General features: G+C 57.5%; 1 protein-coding gene across 1 annotated transcript in view; it reads right to left on the bottom strand.

The window, feature by feature from the left end:
* SLIT1 (slit homolog 1 (Drosophila)) overlaps nucleotides 1-951 on the bottom strand; it is a 53,509-nt gene extending 52,558 nt beyond the window's left edge. Inside the window, 1 exon segment of the mRNA XM_010000149.1 lies at nucleotides 947-951. Coding sequence (XP_009998451.1) covers nucleotides 947-951 — 5 coding nt within the window.
* Nucleotides 952-1,457: the final 506 nt, after the last annotated feature.

Genomic DNA, 1,457 nt, shown 5'->3' with positions numbered 1-1,457 from the left:
GCGGGGGTTGCCTGTGGTGGGAAGGGGAAGGGGGGGGGGGGGAACCAGTTACTAGGACACAGATGAATGCAAGCGGGGAATGAATAGCAGTCCCCCAGCCCCGGCGATTACACTGAAACCCACACCGGGCTCTGCAGCCTCCCGGCTGGCCCGGCTCCCCGCGGGGCACAGCAGGCACATCTGGCTCCCGGGGCTCCAGCCCGCGGGGCTCAGTCCTGCCCCTCTCCCCGGGAGCAAAACCCAGCGCCAGGCTGCGAGTCCTGGGCACCAGGTTTGGCTCGGGACGTGCAGATGTGCCTGCCCGACTCCTGACGGACCGCAGCTTCGGGGCCAGCCAAGGGCAGGGAGCAACCCTGCCTTCAAGGAGTGATTTTCCTCAGATGTCCTAAAAGGTCAGCTTTCCCTAAAGGGAAGCTTCCCACGGCCGGGCTGGAGGTAACAGCACCCCCGAGTTCCTCCCGAGGGAGACAACACTGCAGGACCCCCATGTCTCTTTCTTTTAAAGGTATGTAACATTAGTCTGTCTGCAACGTGTAAGTGAAGTTAGGAAATCTCCAGTAGTGCAGACAAGACAAAGCAGAGAGGCTCGATTTAAAAACCACTCTATCTGAAAGCCAGGACTTACATATCAACCTGCAAAGCTCAGGGAGGGCTTGGACACCTCTGGGGTCCTGGGAGCACCGGCACACCAGAGCTTTAGCCAGAGGCAGAGCACAGACAAAGCAGTGCAGGACATGCAGAAACACCAAACAGCCATGGACTGGACACAGCCAGTCCCTCCACGTGCCAAAATCAGGCTCTGCCCTCTCTCCCAAGCACCTTCTGGGATAGCACAGCTGAACCCAAAGACTTTTCAGCACAAGGAGGCACAGGCGTGATGCACTGATGTGGCACTGCCTGGGAACATGCCACCCTGGGGGACAACTGTGCTGCCCACCCAACCCACACCATGCTCGGCTCCCTGCATGCTCGCTGAGCAACCTCAGGGTGTTCTGGGGCAGGTGGGTGTCCCCAGGTGGGGCAGTGTCCCACAGCCTTGCTCCCTCAGGGACTGGCCCTGCATGCTCCCTGTCAAAAGCTCTCAGCATCCCCCCATGCCTTTGTTCGGGTAAATGATGGCCTTTGCAACCAGGATGGGAACGAACAGCAGGTAAAGCTTATTTGTAAGGATGCCGAGGCAACACTGCTATTTAACTTCATGCCATTTTTTTCCTCTCTAAACTCCTTCAGTTCCCCATGGAGATAAATTACAGTCTGCTGTGCCCAGAAAGCTGGATCCCTGCAGCTCAGCTGCTCACCCGCTGCCTCTGTGCCCTTTCCTAGTGAAGCGAAACCCCCTGCCCTGCCCTGTGCAGCAGAGCTTCGGTAAGAACTGATGTGTCTGGGGAGCTGCCTGGCAGATCAGTTGAATTTCTGGACTGTGATTTGAAAACAGAAATGGAGGACATGCTCTTTCC

The sequence above is a fragment of the Chaetura pelagica genome, unplaced genomic scaffold, assembly GCF_000747805.2.
Source record: "Chaetura pelagica isolate M959 unplaced genomic scaffold, ChaPel_1.0 scaffold436, whole genome shotgun sequence".
Classification (NCBI taxonomy): Eukaryota; Metazoa; Chordata; class Aves; order Apodiformes; family Apodidae; genus Chaetura; species Chaetura pelagica.
Note: the sequence above shows the minus strand (reverse complement) of the source record. Positions and strands in the feature narration are given on the sequence as shown.